Source organism: Cetorhinus maximus, chromosome 10 (assembly GCF_964194155.1).
Source record: "Cetorhinus maximus chromosome 10, sCetMax3.hap1.1, whole genome shotgun sequence".
NCBI lineage: Eukaryota > Metazoa > Chordata > Chondrichthyes > Lamniformes > Cetorhinidae > Cetorhinus > Cetorhinus maximus.
Genome location: NC_135888.1, coordinates 80,646,002 through 80,664,469, shown reverse-complemented (window position 1 = coordinate 80,664,469; position 18,468 = coordinate 80,646,002). Strand labels below are relative to the sequence as shown.

At 41.0% G+C, this 18,468-nt stretch overlaps 1 protein-coding gene across 2 annotated transcripts in view; it reads right to left on the bottom strand.

The window, feature by feature from the left end:
- kif20a (kinesin family member 20A) overlaps positions 1–18,468 on the bottom strand; it is a 52,862-nt gene that overhangs the window by 10,361 nt on the left and 24,033 nt on the right. For both annotated transcript variants that reach the window (XM_078550676.1, XM_078550677.1), the window contains 9 exons: positions 16,221–16,338; positions 15,388–15,585; positions 10,313–10,424; positions 9,585–9,653; positions 5,773–5,916; positions 5,145–5,310; positions 4,555–4,725; positions 2,956–3,095; positions 112–265 (listed from right to left, as the gene is read on the bottom strand). In XM_078550676.1, the coding sequence (XP_078406802.1) occupies positions 112–265; positions 2,956–3,095; positions 4,555–4,725; positions 5,145–5,310; positions 5,773–5,916; positions 9,585–9,653; positions 10,313–10,424; positions 15,388–15,585; positions 16,221–16,338 (1,272 nt within the window). The remainder of the gene's footprint in view (positions 1–111; positions 266–2,955; positions 3,096–4,554; positions 4,726–5,144; positions 5,311–5,772; positions 5,917–9,584; positions 9,654–10,312; positions 10,425–15,387; positions 15,586–16,220; positions 16,339–18,468) is intronic.

Here is an 18,468-nt window from a genome sequence, read left to right as displayed (position 1 = left end):
TTAATTGTTGTTTTCCCCTTATACTGTTATTCTTGCAAAGTGTCCTGATGAGTGCAAGATGAAAAGCTTAGACATGTCTCTTTTTTCAGCAATACTAAAGTTATTTCTTACCATTGCTTTACCATCATACATTTCATCACCAGAATCATCGGAATCCCCTTCTTCGGAAGATAGTTGATAATAGATTTTCACATACTCTTGATAGTTTTTCATCTTTGCTTCAAAGGCATCTTCTAGACGATCTTTTTGTTCCTCAAGTTGCTCTCTGAGAGGTAAACAAACAGTTGAATTTCACTCCATTTCCACAAGGAAACTGCCTTCCCTCCCAAGAAACTGGAACATAAACTGAAGGCTACAACATTTTTTTCCTCCACAATATTCATTTTGGTGGTCAGGGGCAAAAAGAGATTTTCATTGCGAAATACAAGTCAGCTGTTCAAGGGCTGCCTGAAAAAATAGAGATACTGGTGATTGGAGTGCTAAAACAAGGTTCAGAATCCATCTCAATAAAAGCTACTGAAAAAGGGTGAAAAAAAAACACAAAACACTTGCATAATAAGTGTCTAAAACAGTTAAGGAATGAATGACCAGTGCATGCTGGATCACAGTTAATTAGTATGTAAAATTTAAGGTTCAAGAATGCAATCTTTAGTATTTCAGGAATATTGCTGAAAAGAGAGGCATATTATTGAAGCTTTTCATCTTGCACTCAAGATAAATGCAAGATTGCTAAATTTCAAGCAATCACCACAATTTATGCTACAGGGAAAAGCTTACTGATTTGTTGGCAAGTCAACTCTGGCTACAGTGTTGCCATAGTGAAAGAAGCAGGGAACAATAGGCTTCCCAAGCTCCTGGGTAATTCAAAAAAGGCTCAAGGCTTGAACATATTCCTTGTGTTTGCAGAAAACAGGTCCCTGCGTATGACTGTACATCTCTTCTAGAAAGTGCAAATGAGCACATTACAAGCTCGATTGATTATCTTAAATTGTTTGTGTAGCTACTAACACACTGAGGATAGTTTGGCAAGTGCTGCCCAAATCACAGAATCACATCTAACAGTGAATGTCTTGCTTTGGGTTTTGCAAGCACAGGCTTGGTTGAGTACAGTCTGTACTTTGCCTATTACAAACTACTTAAGGAGCATGCTGCTTGATTCGAACAGCCTATCATTGTGACGTACAGCTACGTATGTGGTATCACACCGGCACTGAAATCCACATTTGTGTCGCTTTACTATATCACGGCAATATAGACATGCTGCCATTTTCTTTTCTGAGTATGCACTGAACTTGTTAACTTAGCAACTCACGTAGTTAAGTTCAGTTTTAATAACACCATGTCTGCACAAATAGATAGTGTAGCCAGGGGATCCTCTCTAGATACAGTGAAACACGTTTTGATGGAAGGTGCCCTAATCGCCCCCGTGCATCTGTAATATGTAGATATGTTTGCCATCTTTGAATCTGCAGCCGTGTGTAAGGATTTCCTTAGACCTAAATATACTCCAAACCGCGCTCCAATTCACTTGAGATGGAGCAATCTAATGCACTCCGTTTCCTCAACAGGTAGCTGAGAAACCCACTAATGGGTGCTCCATCTTTGTCTACCTTCACCGGTCAATATATATGTTGGGATTCGTTAGGCATCGAACGCTATAACATTGGCCTCATCAGAAATCTTGTAAATAGAACCCTAGCCATTTGCTCACCTTGCAAGCTTGACATAGAAATAGAGTGCATCAAAGCTATCCTGTGGGACAATGGCTATCCTGATCAGATCATTGTTCACTGTGTATCACGCAAACTCACAAAACAGGCCAAAGGCCTCCACTTTCGGACCTGAAAAGAGCCCAGTCTAGCTCAAATTAACCTGGAAAGGCAAAGTATCTCAAAAATTTGAACAGGTTAAGGAAGTTGTTTCATATTTCTCCAAATGCAGCGGCCATACAAGTGGTATCATCAGTCCAAAAAGGCTTTCTGCCTACCACACAATTAAACAACGTTGCCCACGAATTTCAGTCCCAGTGCGGTGCCAGGTACAGAGGCCGTACCTCATAACGATAGGCTGATCCAATTAAACAGCATATTCCTTTGGCTGTTTGTAATAGGCAGAGTAAAGACTGTACTCAACCACCCTACATTTGCAAAACCAAAACTAAATGTCCACTGTTGGATGTGATTCTGTGATTGGGCAGCACTTGCTAAACAATCCTAAGTGTGCTAATAGCTGCACTAACAACCAATTTAAGATAATCAGTCAAACTCGTAACATGGCTCATTTAAGCTCGCTAGAAGTGACACACATTCATATGCAGGGAACTGTTCTCTGCAAACAAAAAAGGAACGTGTTCAAGCCTTGCACCTTTTTGAATTTCCTGGGAACTTGAGGAGCCTATAGTTCCCCATGCTTTCTCCAGGGCGACACCTCGGTCAATCAGTGTTAACCTGCCAATCAGCACCCTTTTCTCCTGTAGTACAAATCGTTTGAAATTTGGCACTCTCGTGTTTATCCTGATGAATGCAAGATGAAAAGCTTCTGCAACATGTCTCTCTTTTCAGCAACATTCAAGTTCAAGAGGCCCCAAGCCATTTTCCCAAAGAACAGCAAGGAGCTTACTTAGTATCCTGGCCAACATTCATCTTCAACAATCACCACCAAAACAAATGAATTAGTCTTTCACTCTATTTCCATTTTGGGAACTTGCTACACTTGCATACAAAAGCAAATGTCTATACTTTTAAAAATTCACTGGTTGTGAAACACTGCGATGTCCTGAAGCTATGAAAAAATGCTACATAAACAATACTTTTTACACAGGTATGGTTCTCCAATTGGCAGTTTTGCCCAAATTTGGATGAGTCCAGTAAAACAAATCTTCATACTTTGACCAATCCTTGGTGATATTTTATAGTCTTAACAACAACGTCACACTCTATACCTAACAATATATACCTCCAGTGTCTCTCCATGGTGTTGTATTGTTCCAACATTTCACTGACAACATTTTGCCTGATCTCACTTTCCATCAAGAGTTTCTCCTGCTTCTCCTTAATCAGGTGTCGCTGCAGGCCCTCGACAATTTTCTGCAATGACTGAGGAATAAACTCAATCAGTTAAATAATAAAAGCACAAGACAGACAAAAAAATAAGTCCGAAATAGTCAGCTTTTTGCAGAACAAGTCACCCATCTATGTCTAGAGCAATAAAAACTTTATAAATCAATTAAATAGCAATAAGTAAATACTGCCTGAAGATAAGGTCATCAACTAACAAATCTGTGCAAGAATATTTCAGCCAGTGTTCTGACCAAAGGTCATTGACCTGAAATGTTAATTCTGTTTCTGTCACCATATATGCTTCCAGACCTGCTGAGTATTTCCAACATTTTCTGTTTTTATTGGAAACCACATTATAGGCATGTGGACTCCAACTTGTTACAAGTGTGTATTTTTTTTTAAAATGCAAGTTATCAGAAGAAATTGGGCTAGGTTCCCTGTCAAAATAACAGTGAGGTTCATGGCAATCACTGTAATATTTTTGTGCAAATGGTACAGCAACTTCAGGTGTCTGGCAGATGCATGGTCAAACAAGAATATCTAAAAATTAGTGAGTTATGTTGCTCCGCTGTTAGTTTTGCTAAAACAGCATCTTGCTGTCTACCTCACCATTGAAAACGATTGAATGGTATGAAGATGCTATATGTGCATGGTAGAACATGAACTAAACTCCTCACAGAAAGTTAAGTCTTGTCATTTAAGTAGCTTTTAAGTGACATGATAAATAATAATTATTGCTGGTCAATTTCTGTGGCACTGAAAATTAATTATTACAAGTGAGGAGTCTCATTCCTCCAGATAATCAACTGTTGTTGGAGATTTAAAAAGTAAAATTTTAAATATTTAAATTTTAAAAATCATTTCTGTATCTTTTTTTCTATCTTTATTCAACCTTTTTTTCCCTCTCCATTTCTCTTTCTGCATCCGATTTGATATTGAATTCACCCAATTTATTTTATAGTTCCTTTTCAGTCTTTGGACTATTTATTTTACAATTCTTCTATTTGATTGGCTGCTTGCCTTGTTCACTCAGGTGTCAGATTCTAAGTTTCTCTCACTGTAATGTTATCAGCTTGTACTTTCAGCAACTTATCATGCAAAAAAATCTAAACATACAGAGGAAAGTCTAACTAACAGCAACCCCTGTTAGATACTCTACAACAAAATGTGGGCATAATACATGTGTAACATTGTTGACCTAGCATTGAATGCTTTCCTTTCTTTGTTCCCCACTATGTAAACCAACGGCAGGATTTTCCGCACCCGCCTGCCGCCACGATCTTCTGGTCCCCCCGCAAGTCAATGGACTTCTGGCTGGGGCGCCACCTCACCCACGGCAGGTCCTACCTGCAACGGGGCCAGAAAATCCCAGCCCAGAGCTGTACAGCCAAGACTCTACAATCTTAGCACACATGGGAAAGACTCAAGAAGCACCAAAGGCCAAGGAGTAGATGATAGAAATTCACTGCTGTGTGCTAGTGTGCAATGAGCCCACCTCCTTATCCAGCATACTGATATCAGTCTCATCTTCACTATCATCCTCCTCATCATCCAATTCCTCCTGTTCTTCTAGAGGTTCTTGAGCATTGCAGTTGTTCCAGCCATCGTGCTCTCGGAGTAGTGACCGGAGAGTAGGAAACAGCTTCGATGAAGGTGCCTGTATCAGCTACAATGAATGTTACAGCAATCAGATATTTTCCATTAAACTAGGTTTCTGCGATATATAGTAAGAGCAGATTCAAGCACAAACTACATCAACTATTAACCTTGGCCCCCTGATAACAAGCAATGGGAACAATTCAGAGATTTTCATCATTGAGTGTATTAAGCAATATTCTAATAGTCACGGTTTGCCCTACTTTGTTGAAATGGTGGTACATGAGAGTCAGAACATATCCTATATAAAAAGAACTCAGTGTGAACAGTACAGTACAAGAGCCAAGAAAGATGCTTACACCACAATTGCAAGAACAAAACCAAGCCAAATATGCACAGATCCCAACCAATACTCTGATGGGTTCTCATAGCATCTTGCACCATTCACTAATTTCGAAATGGGCATTACAAAAGCTGTGGATTGCTTACCTGGCTGGCAATTGCAGAGAATTTCATGACCTGCAGTGTTTCATCATACATGGATGCACACTGATTAATGTTGACGATCATACAGGACTTCCCATGGTTAGAGAAAAACCCTTGGAACACACGAGTCAATTTGCTGTCCCTGAAGGGCACCATATTAGGCTTTGACCTGGAAACACAGCACAGAAACTTCAGGAATCTGGTCGCTCAGAACAAACTTGAATCATAAGGAGTGCCAGAAGGTGGCACTAGTTGCAAGGCACCCTGGTATTCAAATCACTAAGCTGGATCAGAGACAGAGACAATCATTACACAGCCAAGTGGTGCATTATTTAATAATAGAAAGGGAGTCAACCTTCTCGGGTAAGTATGAAAATCTCCTTTTTCTCATTCAGTCTCTATATTCTTCTGTTGTGGCTGTCCATTAAATAAATAAAAAATCTTTCACTGCGCATGCACAAGATTTGATGCTTTTATTCTAATTTCCCACTTGCTTTGGTTAGCCAACCCACCCCGTATCAATGCTGCTCCAGTGGCCATGTGACTTGTTTGAAAATCTTCAAGAGCTGGAGCAATGAAATGAAGTGGATGGAATGGGCTGGCAAAAAGAGTAAGATCATGGTGTACGTACTTGACCTGCTGATTCTGGCGCAGGGCACTGATGCACCTGCCTAGTGTGTGCAGGGAGGTGTTGATGTTAGTTGCCTCCTTCATCCTTTCACCACACTTTTGTTCTTTGCAGCGTTCCGAGCCCGCCAGGTCACACAAAGTTAGTCTGGAGTAAAGAAAAGGAATCAATTTTTGACTTTGCCCGGGTTACAGAAAATTCTGGATTACAAGGAAAAAAACATCTTAAAAATGGAAGAGTTTTCCCATCAACAGCACTTAGAAGATAATACCTCTTCCCCTCTACCCAGCCCTCTCAAATGGTGTCTTTTTTTTTTAAAAAAGTGCTCTTCCAAAACAGCAGGACAAACTGACAACACTGCAGAGCGGTACTATACCCAACAGCTGGAGTTACTGGGCAATAGAAAGCCCAATACAATTAATCTATGCTGTTTGGTGGTGCAACTTCTAAGTTACTGTCTGACTGCGGTGCTGTCAAAAACAATGCTGCAAACCAAAAGGTTTGCCGTCATAAAAAGCTTTTTTAAAAAACTTCTCTCTCATTGCTGGCAAGGTCAGCATGTTGCTCATCCCCAACTGCCCTTGAACTGACTGGCTTGCCAGGCTACTTCAGAGGGTAATTTATTGAGAGTCTGGAGTCACATGTAGGCCAGACCAGGTAAGGATAGATTTCCTCCCTAGAGGACATTAGTGAACCAGATGGGTTTTTGTGGCAATCGATGATGGTTTCATGGTTACCATTACTGAGACTAGCTATTAATTCCAGATTTTTTATTAATTAGCTGAATTTAAATTCCACAAGCTGCTATGGTGGGATTTGAACCTGTGTCCCCAGAGCATTAGCCTGGACTTCTGGATTCTTCATCCATTGACATTGTCACAATGCCACCGACTCCCCCAGTTAAACTTAAAAATTGTTCAAGGGGCTCTGGCGGAGACACTAGGAGTAAAAAAGTTCACAACTGAAACTTGCAATCCCAATAGCAGAGGGCCGTATCTTCAGTTACGCCCAGATCTGGAAGTTACAGTTCACCTGAGAGAGTTCCACTGTAGGCCATGCTGATGGTCCCACTGGGATTGGTCAGCATGTAAACTTGAGCCGATTGCCTGGTACTTACACTATTTACATTGATTTATTTAGGGCTGCTCCCAGCAGGTGTAGAGCATCACAACATCTGATGTGCAAGCTAATTTTTACAATGTAAAATTTGCATTCACTAAAAAAGAGATACATCAGGATATTTGAACATATCTTGCTGGTCAGAAAACAGGCTTGCAGGAGTCAGCTGTCCATTCTTACTGCCACCGACTCCGATGGAGAATAAAAATCAGATGGTGTAAAACAGGTAGGCAATCCAATCTGTTCAGCTCTCAACCAGTGGATTAGGTTAAAGTTACCTCCATAGTGCCTTTTTGCAAAAAATGTGGTGGGCAAATTAATGGAAAAAATTCTGAGGGATACTATTAATCATCATTTTGAAACACACCAATTATTCAAAGACAGTCAGCATGGATTTGTGAAAGGAAGGTCATTTCTGACTAACTTGAATGAATTTTTTGAGGAGGTAAAAGCAGGGTTGATGAGTGTAACACGTTTGAAGTAATCTGCATGGATTTTAGCAAGGCTTTTGACAAGGTCGCAAAGGCCAGGCTGGTCAGAGAAGTAAAAGTCCATAAGATCCAAGAGCAAGTGACAAGTTGAATCCAAATAGGCTCAGCAGCAGGAAGCAAAGGGCAGTAGTTGGCATGCATCTTCTGAGACTAGAAGGTTGTTTCCAGTGGGGGATCCGCAGGGCTCAGTACTGGATCCCTTGCTGTTCATGGTATATAAATGATTTATAAATTTTTTCAGGGGGAGATGGTGGCGTAGTGGTATTGTCACAGGACTCATTTTCCAGAGACTAAAGTTCAAATCCCACCACGGCAGATGGTGAAATTTGAATTCAATAAAAATCTGGAATTAAAAGTCTGATGACAAACATGAAACCATTGCCGATTGTCATAAAAACCCATTTGGTTCACTAATATTCTTTCGGGAAGGAAATCTGCCGTCCTTACCTGGTCTGGCCTACATGTGACTTCAGACTCAGTAATGTGATTGACTCTTAAATGCCCTCTGAACAAGGGCAATTAGGGATGGGCAATACATGCTGGCCTAGCCAGCAATGCCCACATCCCATGAACAAAAAAATAAATAAATGCAAGGAACATGATTAAGAAATTTGCAGATAATTCAAAAATTGACTGTGTGATTGACAGGAAAAAAGCTGTGGACTGCAGGAGGATATCAATGGACTGGTCAGATGAGCAGAAATGTTGCAAATGCAGTTTACCCTGGAAATGAGAGAGGTTATGGGCAGAATATGGCGCTTGTCGGGCGGGTGCGCCCTCACAATATTTTGGTCGACAGGTGCACGCAGGAGTTGGCAGTGCACCCGTCGTCAATTAACAGGCCCATTAAGGCCATTAAAGGTCTAATTAAATGAAATTTTTCACTGGACTGTCCAACCTTACAGTTGGCAGGCAGGCAAAAAGGCCAAGCGGCCTTTGGATTTTTTTACAAAATCTCATCCAAAGGCGGGATGAGGTTTCAATCATTGATTTTAAAAAAATAATAAAAATTTTGCAAACTGATTTGTAACATGTGCCTGCTCTTGTGACAAGAGTCACATGAGGGAGCATGTTATTAACATTTTTTAATATCCTTATTTTTTATTTTCAGAAAGCTGCAGCTCCCTGAGGCAGCTCTGTGCCTCAGGGACCTTTACTGCGCATACTCAAGAGGTTCCATGTTTGCCCTCCTTTCGCACCCACCCCCCCAGCCCCCCACAGGCAGCACTGTGCGCTGCAGTGCACAATTCACACTGGCTGGGTTATTTGGCCAGCCAGCGTGAAATAGCGGTCGCGGCCCGATCATGGACGGTGGTCCGATTCACGACCACTTCCACCCTGCCAGCCCACCCAATGACCGGAAAATCCTGGCCTATGCATTTGGGGAGGGCAAACAAGGCAAGAGAATACACAATAAATGGTGGGAAATTAAGTAGTATAACAGAACAGAGAAACCTGGAGTGTATATACACAGATCCCGGAAGGTGGTACGAGAGGTAGATAAGGTGGTTAAGAAGACATATGGGATGCTTTTCTTTAATGGCCAAGACATTGAACATAAGAGGAGGGAAGTTATGCTAGAGCTGCATAAAACACTAGTTAGACCACAACCAAAGTACTGTGTACAATTCTGGTTACCACATTACAGGAAGATGTGATCACACTAGAGAGGGTACAGAAGAAAGTTTACGAGGCTGTTGCCAGGAATGGAGAATTTTAATTGAGAGGAAAAATTGGGAAAGCTGGGATTGTTTTCTTTGGAACAGGAGGAGGCTGAGCTGAGATTTAATTGACATGACATTCTGAAGGGTCTAGATGGAGTGGATTAAAAGGATCTATTTCTGTTAGTAGAGAGATTGATAACCAGGGCATAAGTTTAAAGTGATTGGCAAAAGGATTAGGAGGGAAGTCAAGGAAAAAATTCTTCAGCAAGAGGTTGCAAGCAGACTGGAACTCACTGCCTTAAAGTGTGGCAAAAGCAGAAACCCTCATTGTATTAAAAAAAAACTTAGATATGCACTTAAAGTACCATAACCTACAAGGCTACAGACACCATGAGCTGGAAAGTGGGATTAGAGCACATAGCTCTTAATTGGCTGGCGCAACCACAATGACCTGAATGGCCATGAATTTTCTATGTTTCTGTCAAACGCTGCAAAGAATAGTCAGGGTAAAAGCAATATATTTACTTAGATCAATACTTACTCGCTTTTTTTAAGAACAGACTTCCAATCTTCAGACACATGCAGGATCCGAATAGAGAAAATACTGTGACTATAAACAAGAGGGGAAAGAGAGTCAGGAGTAGAAAAAGCAAAATACTGAACATTTAGTTTCTCCTGCACAATAAAATCACAGTGAATCAGAACATAATAGGAAACATTACAACCTAACTACATTTTTAAGTAGCTTGATCATACAGGAAGTGGGTACTTTCACCCTCAAACAAATTTCAGACATTTACTTCATTTAAAACACAATTAGTACTTTTTTAAAAAACAAAGGCTGGGGCTTAGACTAAAAATCTGATGAACATCTGGACTATGAACAGCTCTTGGAATTATAACAACTAAGATTAAGGGCACCATTTTAACTCATTCAAAACCCATACACTACACAGTTCAAATTAGGCTGAAATCTTCAGCGTTGTAATTTGTTACCATAAATATCCAGCTCTGTGCAAAATAAATCTGAGAGCAAGAATTAAAGGATTGGGCGGGGTGGGGTGTGGGCACATGGCTGGAGCGGAAAGAGGTGGCAAATCCAATGTTTTTGAACAAAATCAGGAATGAACGTTTCTATTATGGGAAAATCGTACTTCATGATCTTGGGTATGTTCTTCACCCTCCGGCCTTTTTCCCGACGAGCTGGAGTTCAATTATTATCTTTTAATGGGGGAAAAACGGGAAAAGTCCTGAATGAAAAGCAATTACCTCCTGCTGGAGTTTTGGTTTATGTGAGTGCTGGCCATGCTTTGGTTTTTACGGCCAATTTTGAGAATTTTCCAAGCTTCTTCTGCATCAAACACATTGATCCAGGTCAGATCTGAAATGGAGCAAATAAAACCAAATTTGGAATTAGTTAAAGAGTACCTTTAAGAAGCTTTGTTCCATAATTGATTACAGCATTCTGGTTATTAATGAAGCACAATATTTTTTTTAATTCTTTCACAGGATGTGGGTGTCGTTGGCATTCGTTGCCCACCCCCAATTACCCTCGAGGAGGTAGTGGTGATCCACTTTCTTGAACTGAAGTCCATATTGTAAAGGAAATATAATTTTTTTCCTAATATTTCTGTGGGATACTGAAGCAGGATTATGGAGAGTATATGTCTGCGTGCGTGTATGTGTGTCTCGTTCAATTAAACTGCAGACAGTCACACCGGAAGGTTTCAATCATCAAAAGGGGTTAGGTGTAAAACAAGCATTTAAAATGGAGATGGACAAGCTAGGATGAAGTCTCAGCAGATACAGTGTGAATGGAATTTGCATTTTTAGATAAGTTGAGGGGTTGTTTGATTTTCAAAGGGACATGATAGGATGTTTACAATTGGCAAGATAAATAAGGCAGGGTTAACTTTATTTTTCCCCGAAAGTGATGGCCATAATGACAACATGAAAGATTTTTATATTCTGGGAAAAGTAACTTCCAAAGAAAGGTTGAAACAAGTTGTATAAAATGTTAATTAGGCCACAGCTGGAATACTGTGTGCAGTTCCGGTCGCCACACTATAGGAAGGATGTGATTGCACTGGAGAGGGTGCAGAGGAGATTCACCAGGATGTTGCCTGGGCTGGAACATTTAAGCTATGAAGAGCGACTGGATAGGCTAAGGTTGTTTTCCTTAGAGCAGAGAAGGCTGAGGGGGTACCTGATAGAGATATCCAAAATTATGAGGAGCATAGATAGGGTAGATAGGAAGAAACTTTTCCCCTTAGCGGAGGTATCAATAACCAGGGGGCATCGATTTAAGATATCGGGCAGAAAGTTTAGAGGGGATTTGAAGAAAAAAATTTTTCACCCAGCAGGTTGGTTGGAATATGGAACACACTGCTTGAGGGGTTGGTAGCGGCAGGGACCCTCAACATTTAAAGATGTAATTAGATGAGCACTTGAAACACATACAGGGCTATGGGCCAAGTGCTGGGAAATGGGATTAGAATAGATAGGTGTTTGATGGCCGGCAGGGATAAGATGGGCCAAAGGGCCTGTTTCTGTGCTGTATAACTCTATGACTCTAATGGGATTTATAGAACAAAAAGGAGGAAATATATTTAAAAGAAAGATGGAAAGCTGTGTGGGGAGTGGCCGTGTGACATCTTGAAAGGTGCACCATGTGAAACAGACTTGTGGAAAAAGCCTCCTGTTACCTGGACGGGAAGTTTGCTGTTCTAGTAACCAAGATTTTGTTAAAAGCTTTGGAATTCCATTGTCAACTGAGAGGGAGAAAGAAGCTGTGAAATGCCTCCCTTAAAGCAACAGTGGGTGCTTGTAGTAATATTGCTGGATGTTTTATGGATTAAGAATCTATTTGGACTGTTGCCTGAACAGGGTGTGAAGTTGGGATTCTAGTTAGGTAGAAATCTTGAGAATTGTTACGAAACTAAATGTAACTGTTGTAACTTGTAGTCTTGTGTGTTAAGTTTTCTTTTTTGTTCATAAGTGTTTTAATTTAATCTTTAAAATCTCTGAAGGTGGTAGCGGACTCATTACTTCTGATTTCTGTGCACAAACCTTCTCATAATAAATACAAATTGCAAAATCGTTGTGATAGCATGGCCAAGTTTCCCTTTGGAATTTGGTCAGCCTGGCAAATACCACCTGCCACGTCATAACAATGTGGTATAGGAACACCCACAGGTGTGGATAGGAAGAAGAGAGTTCCAGGATTTTGACCCAGCAACAGCAAAGGAATGGCAATATATTTCCAAGTCAGGATGGTGTGTAGCTTGGAGGGGAACTTGCAGGTGGTGCTGTTCCCATGCGTCTGCAGTCCTTGTCCTTCTAGGTGGTAGAGATCACAGGTTTGGAAGATGCTGTCGAAGGAGCCTTGGTGAATTGCTACAGTGCATCTTGTAGATGGCACACTGTTGCCACTGTGCATCGGTGATGGATGGGATGCCAATCAAGCAGGCTGCTTTTTTCTGGATGGTATTGAACTTGAGTGTTGTTGCAGCTGCATTCATCTAGGCAAGTGGAGAGCATTCCACCACATTCCTGACTTGTGCTTGGTGGATGATGGACAGGCTTGGGGGAGTCAGGAGGCAAGTTATTTACTGCAGAATTCCCAGCCTCTAACCTGCACTTGTAGCCACAGTATTTATATGGCTGGTTGATTGTGGAGGATTCAGCAATGGTGATGTCATCGAATGTCATGGGGTAGATGGTTAGATTTTCTCTTGATAGAGATGGTCATTGCCTGGCACTTGTATGGAACGAATGTTACTTGCCACTTATCAGCTCCAGCCGGAATGTTGTCCAGGTCTTGCTGAATATGGACACAGACTGCTTCAATATCTGAAGAGTTGCGAATGGTACTGAACACTGGGGATATTCGCTGAAGATTGCACAGCGAACATCCCTACTTTTGACCTTATGATGGAGGGAAAGTCATTGATGAGGCAGCCAAAGAAGCAACCGAAGATGGTTGGGCCAAGGGCAAGGAACTCCAGCAGCAATGTCCTGGGACCGAGATGATTGACCACAACCACCTTCCTTTGTGCTAGATATGACTCCAACCAGTGGAGGCCTTTCCCCATGATTCCCATTAACTCCAGTTTTGCCAGGACTCCTTGATGCCACACTAAGTCAAATACTGTCTTAATGTCAAGGGTAGTCATTCTCACCTCATGTGTTCAGTGCATTTGTCCATGTTTGGACCAAGGCTGTTATGAGGTCAGGGGCTGAATGGCCCTGGCAGACCCAAACTGAGAATTAGTGTATAGGTTATTGTTGTGTAAGTGCCACTTGTTGGCGCTGTCAATAACAGCTTCAATCTCTTTTCTGATGATCGAGGGGGAACCGAATGGCCAGATTTGTCCAGCTTTTTATGGGCAGGACATACCTGGGCAATTTGGTAGATGCCAGTGTTGTAGCTGTACTGGAACAGCTCTGCTAGGGATATGGCCAGTTATGGAGCACAAGTCTTTAGTACTATTGCCAGAATGTTGTCATGACCCATAGCCTTTGCAGTATCCAGTGCCTTCCTCCATTTCTTGATATCATATGGACTGAATCAATTGACTGAAGCCTGGTATTGATGATGCTAGGGATCCTCAGGAGGAGATTGGAATGGATCATCCACTCGGTATTCTGGCTGAAGTTAGTTGCGAATGCTTCAGCCTTGGTATTTTGCATTGATGGGCTGGGCTCCCCCATCATTGAGGATGGGGATAGTTGTGGAGACTCCTCCTCCTCCTCCAGTTAGTTGTTTAATTGTCCACCACCCTTCACAGCTGGACGTGGCAAGACTGCAGAACTTTGATCAGATATGTTGGTTGTACGATTGCTTGTAGGCTGTGTTGTAGCTTCACCAAGTTGACACCTCAATGGTTAGATTTGCCTAGTGCCACTCCTGGCATGCTTTCCTGCATTCTTCTTTGAATCAAGGTTGGTCCCCCCAGCTTGATGGTAATGGCAAAGTGAGAGATATGTCAATCAATAAGGTCAAAAATTGTGGTTGAATACAATTTTTCTGTTGCTGATGGCCCACAATGCCCAATTGATGCCCAGTTTTGAATTTTAGATCTGTTCTAAATCTATCCCGTTTAGCATAGCGGGAGTGCCACACAACACAATGTAGATGTCCTCAATGCGAAAACAGGACTTTGTCTCCACAAGGACCATGCGGTGGTCACTCCTTCCAATACTGTCATGAACAGATGCATTTGTGGCAGGTGGACTGGTGAGGACGATGTCAAGTAAGCTTTTCTCTCTTGTTGGTCACCTCACCACCCGTTGCAGGCCCAATCTAGCAGCTCAGTAGACTTTGTACTCTGTGTGGGGGTTTCATTCTGTGCCCTTACCACCCTCAGTGCTACTTTCAATCGGTGTTCAAAGTGGAGGAATACTGAGTCATCAGCTGATGGAGGGCAGTAGGTTTCCCTGCCCACGTTTGACATGATGCCATGAGACTTTATGGGGTCCAGAATCAATGTTAAGGACTCCCAAGGGCAACTACCTCTTGACTGTATACCACTGTGCTGCCACCTCTCATGGGCCTGTCCTACAGGTGCAACAGGACAAACCCAGGGATGCTGATGGAGCAGTGTGGGGGCATTGGGTGCAAGATGTGATTTGGTGAGTATGGCTATGTCAGGCTGTTGCTCAACTAGTCTGAAGGATAGCTCTCCCAATTTTGGCACAAAGCCCTCGATGTTGATAAGGAAGACTTTTAAGGGTTGGGTTCATAATTTTAGTTCAAATTTGTCAAAATTGCGGTTCCTGCATCAATTCCAACCTTTGGGGCTTTTTGCGGAAGGAATCCAAAAGTCAAAATTACCAACACAGAATACGTCATATATGAGCATTAAAAAAAAACATAGAAATCATAACATAGGTTATAATCTGACCATGTTGCCAGGGTTCATATCATTTATATATCAGGTTAATTTTTGGAAATTCCTTAAACAAAATCTCTCAAATACAACACCCAACTTTGCACCAACTTTGTTTACAACAGCACATTCCCCCAGAATAAGCTGGATAATTGCATGTAGAACACTATTAGAAAACAGTGCAATTAAATTATTTTCTAGGAAAATCTGTCCTGTTTCAGTAAGCAAGTCAACCAAAAGCCAAGGGCAGAATCACACAGACCTGTGAGCTTGTCAGCACATGGCACTCTCATTCATTCCCTCATCTTACTACATCTTCAACTTTTACTAAAATCTATAGCATAATCTTCATTTTCATAATATGAAACACAAACATACCAGAATCAACATATTATTCTTCCAAAATTGTAAGCAAAAAAATTTAAAGAATCATATGCAGATTAGGACTAGTACCTTTTACATAGGTATTTCCATTCTTATCCTCACAGAGTTTTAATGTTTGTCGTTTGCGGTTTGCCGCAGGGGCAGTGTCCAACAAGTCATAGGCGAGTTCGTTGTAAATCTCAAAGAAGGAAACCCAAATGGAGTAATGCATGTTCTGTTCCTGGCGGAGAACAACTGTATCATGATCAGCCCAGCGGGACGCAGACTCTGAGAGGGCAAGAGAGAAAGAAAGATGGCAGAAACAAGTGAAAATCTTTCAGCAAACAGTAATGAAAGTTTCAATAAAGCATAGTGATGTGCAAATAATTTTTTGCATAGCACCACATACAAGTAATTTCAGGCATACAGACATTTTAAGCAATACCAAGATATTCTCCTACATTGTCTCAGTTTATCTACCTATAAAGACTTGGAAAGGATCTGTACTGAGAAATGAAAAATGTTTAAAAAGGGAAACAAACAATATGTTGGAATTGACCCAGACGTTGAATACACCAAGAGGCCCAGTTTGGTAACTGGGAAAGGTTCCCCAGAGTACCGGTCAATATTAATCCCTCTATCATCATTTATTTCATTGCTGTATATAGTTATAAGTTGGGTACCACAAAAAATTACACTTTGAAAATCAATTTCTTAGTTGTGAAGCATTTTGTAATGTTCCAAGGACATAAAAGGCACTGCATACTGCAAGTTCTTTCATTTATTTACAGACAGACTGCTCCCATGACCACTGTACAAAGACAAAAATAGGTGAAATTGCTCCAGATTTGAACACTTGTCACAAATCTCAATTTGAGCACAACATCCAAACCAGAGACATTTGAAAGGAATGACCATCTTACCTTCCAAATTACTGACAGAGGACATACCCCCAATGCCACTATCAGAATCACAGCTAAGACCTGCCCTCAGTGTAACCTCTGTGCTGATGTTCTTCTTCAGTGGAGTTTGCAGATCGTCCTAATTAAAGTCAATAATTAATGAATAAGATTAATACTACAAATAAAGTGCTCAGCTCAGTGCCAATGTTTAGGCCATTTCAGCTCTAGTACATTATGGAGGGAAAAAAGTGAGCAGAACTTTACCAGGTTAAAGGAAAGCTTGCACAGTACTTTGAATTCAGATTTATCACAACGATTGCAGGGGTTCAAGTTGGAGGCACACCAGCACCTTCCAGGACAGTTAGGAATGAGCAATAAATGCTAACCTTGGTAGCAACATCAACATCCCATATATGAACAAAAAAATTGCAATATAATACATGCAGAGCTGGGAAAGAGAAAGCAAAGCTACAACGCATTGTTAATCTGTATTCAAGTCTCGAATTTTTCCTTTTGGGAATCCCCAGTTGTGGGTGCAAACGGTTTGACTTATTATCACTCTAACCTGCCGCTAGAAGATGCAAAAGTAAAGAGTTATCCTTTCAGGACTGCACTCAGCTTTATCCCTGCTATCCCACACAACATTCAAAACTTTTCAGATGGGGAAATCTCAAGCACAAATTTCCATACTATTCCACACATGACTCGTCAGGGCCCAGACACCACAATGACTGATGTTGTTATGGACACGAGAGGAAATATAATCTGGAAACCCCCAATTCCCTTTCTGTCCGCAATCAGTGTGGTTGTGTGAGAAACTTGTTTTTGGAAAAATTGAAGGGCATTGAATTTTGGACATTCTCCCTCGAGTTATTTTTGAAAGTCTGCAAGATTAATTCGGGGCTGTGCATACGCTATACTTCAAGAAACCACAGGTCAACAAGGATGTCCAATGGGGACACCTGCAGGGGGAAGAGATACTTTGTATATCTAAGATAACAAAGAACTGCTGTTGTCAGGCTAAAGACTCTTGCTGATTGGTTAAAAACACCTGGCCTAAGAGAAGTATTCTTTGAACATCTTAGTCTTTAAAAACTCTCAGGCAAAGCCAGAGTGTGCGGGGGGGCCTTAGAAGCAAGCTACAAGGAAAACACACTCTCTTTCCCTCTTTCTACCCCACCTTTGTGTTAAACATTCCTCAGAAACATCTCATCAGGATGAGTCATCACAACTTTGCGAACTCTCAAAAAAAAAAATAAGCAAGAGTCATCAAAGGGCAATTTCACCAACAAATCCATCTGAAAGAACTTCCAGACCTATTGTGACCAGAATTCTGTTAGATCAACAGCGTCGCGATCTCTTCGAGTTTTATCCTTTTAAATGAAACATTCCCATCCTCCAGCCTCTGCAGGGAATTGTGTGTCTTTTGTCCTGTTTTGTGTATGGAGGTTCGAATATCTTTTATTTTAAACAAAAAAGGGGGAAATTCATTACATTTCTAAACTACAACTTGTATATTAACCATTTTATTAACTTGTTTTTTTAAAAAGTAGTTTGTTTTAGAATAATTTTTTTTTTTGGCATTTACTGAAAGAAGTCTGATTAGAGTTTTTTTACGCTGGGAATCAAAGGGTAACAATTGGCCAGTTTTGTGGGTGAATTAAACATTTAAACTATTTTATGATCTGTGGAGAAGTGAGACTAGAATTAACTGCACGCTCCTCCCATCTCAGTCCGTAACAGTTGTTTTGGAAAAGTAGGTGTATGTGTTTCTAAGCCCCCTTGTGTGTGGTCACTTTAAAGACCCAGCAGCAAATTTTTGTAGGATTAAAATTAAAAAGATAATTTATTTGCATTGTCACCTCAAAAAATCAAAATGCTGTATCATTCATATACCACACACTCAAAAAAAAATGCAGTTAAAGAGAATAGAGCACTTTTACAAGTTGTAAACAAAAGAATGGTTCATAGTTCACGTGTCTAGCTCATTAGAGAAAAACAGTCTTTTCAGTTCCGGTGAAGAAGGAAGTTTTTTCCACTCTTGAATTGTAGACAAGATAGACAAGTTCAAGTAGCTGGAGTCAGATATCAGGATTATTGTAGAATTCTCTCAAAGTAGCGAATGTTCAATAGGACATGAGGTTAGACACTAGTGGCTTTCGCATCAGCAAGTCCAATTTCTTTACAGGTGGGCATGGATTTAGGAATCAGGCTGGGCGGCTTAAAGACTTTGCAGCTTCCAGGTTCTTAAAAAGGCAAAGGTGACACT